This window comes from Mus caroli, chromosome 8 (assembly GCF_900094665.2).
Source record: "Mus caroli chromosome 8, CAROLI_EIJ_v1.1, whole genome shotgun sequence".
NCBI lineage: Eukaryota > Metazoa > Chordata > Mammalia > Rodentia > Muridae > Mus > Mus caroli.
In genome coordinates this window covers 16,696,170-16,697,267 of record NC_034577.1, presented here as the reverse complement: position 1 = coordinate 16,697,267, position 1,098 = coordinate 16,696,170, and the positions used below count along the sequence as shown (strand labels likewise).

At 32.8% G+C, this 1,098-nt stretch overlaps 1 protein-coding gene across 1 annotated transcript in view; it reads left to right on the top strand.

Moving 5' to 3' along the window:
* Ckap2 (cytoskeleton associated protein 2) overlaps positions 1-1,098 on the top strand; it is a 17,354-nt gene that overhangs the window by 12,576 nt on the left and 3,680 nt on the right. Inside the window, exon 7 of the mRNA XM_021170216.2 lies at positions 408-477. Within this exon, the coding sequence (XP_021025875.1) occupies positions 408-477 (70 nt within the window). The remainder of the gene's footprint in view (positions 1-407; positions 478-1,098) is intronic.

Here is a 1,098-nt window from a genome sequence, read left to right as displayed (position 1 = left end):
GAACAAGGAAGAAGAAGGAAGAAGAAGAAGAAAAAAAGATATTCAAATATGAAGTTAATAGTGTGAGACACAAAATACAACTAGAACTTAATTTTTCAAAAGAGCTTGTTAGATAATATGATCAGCTATTGAATATATGATAGGATTCCATCTATTACTTTTGTTTGTATTGAGCAAGTATTAGTTATCAAAGACCTAAAAATTAGGGGAATTTTGTTGTTGTTATTGAAATTCTGTCCTTTAAGTTCATTTTCTTATTCTATTAAGTTGAAAGATAACCATTTTCAATCTTAACAATAAATGTTTATCTTAAAATAGGAAAATTCTTCTAATATTTTTTATTTATATAACCTAATTTTTCACCATGTAAATTTCTTTCTTTGTTAAAAACATTTTTAAAATTTAAGCCTATTGAAGAGATGCGTCATATAATCATAGATATTCTAACAACGAAGAATCAAGAAAAAGTCAATTTGGGTAAGTTTTCAGATGGCTTGTGATTTTACTAAAATGTACTGATTCGGTTTCCCTTTTGTCTCATTTAACTTTTTTGTTTACATAAGGTCTTCTCCATGTACTTCTGTTTACCTGCTTCTGAAATGCAATACATGTCTATCTTATGTAGACGTTTAAAGCCAGATGTGATAGCTCACACCTGTAATCCTGACAGTTTTGGGAGGCTAAGCTAGGGGGATTGTTAAGGCTGTCCTGAATGAGTAAGGCCCTGTCTTGAAAGAGAAGAATTGGCATCCTAGCTCTTGGCTGCTGAAGCAGGAGGATCGTGGGTTCAGGCCAGCCTAGGTTATGTAGAATGAGACCCTGTCTGAAAAAACTAGTTCAAAATTCCCATCGACCACTGAGTATGGAAAGTTTCTTTCTGGGCCTTAGATTTCTGTCTTAAAAGTGGAGCACCACAGGGCCAGTGATACTATGGTTTTAATCACAGCATATCAGTTTTCATTGTTTGTTTGTTTTTCTTTCTTTCTTTCTTTCTTTCTTTCTTTCTTTCTTTCCTTCCTTCCTTCCTTCACAAATATTTTTAAGGTTTACTTATTTATTTTCTGTATATGAGTACACACCAGAAAAGGGCATCGGATC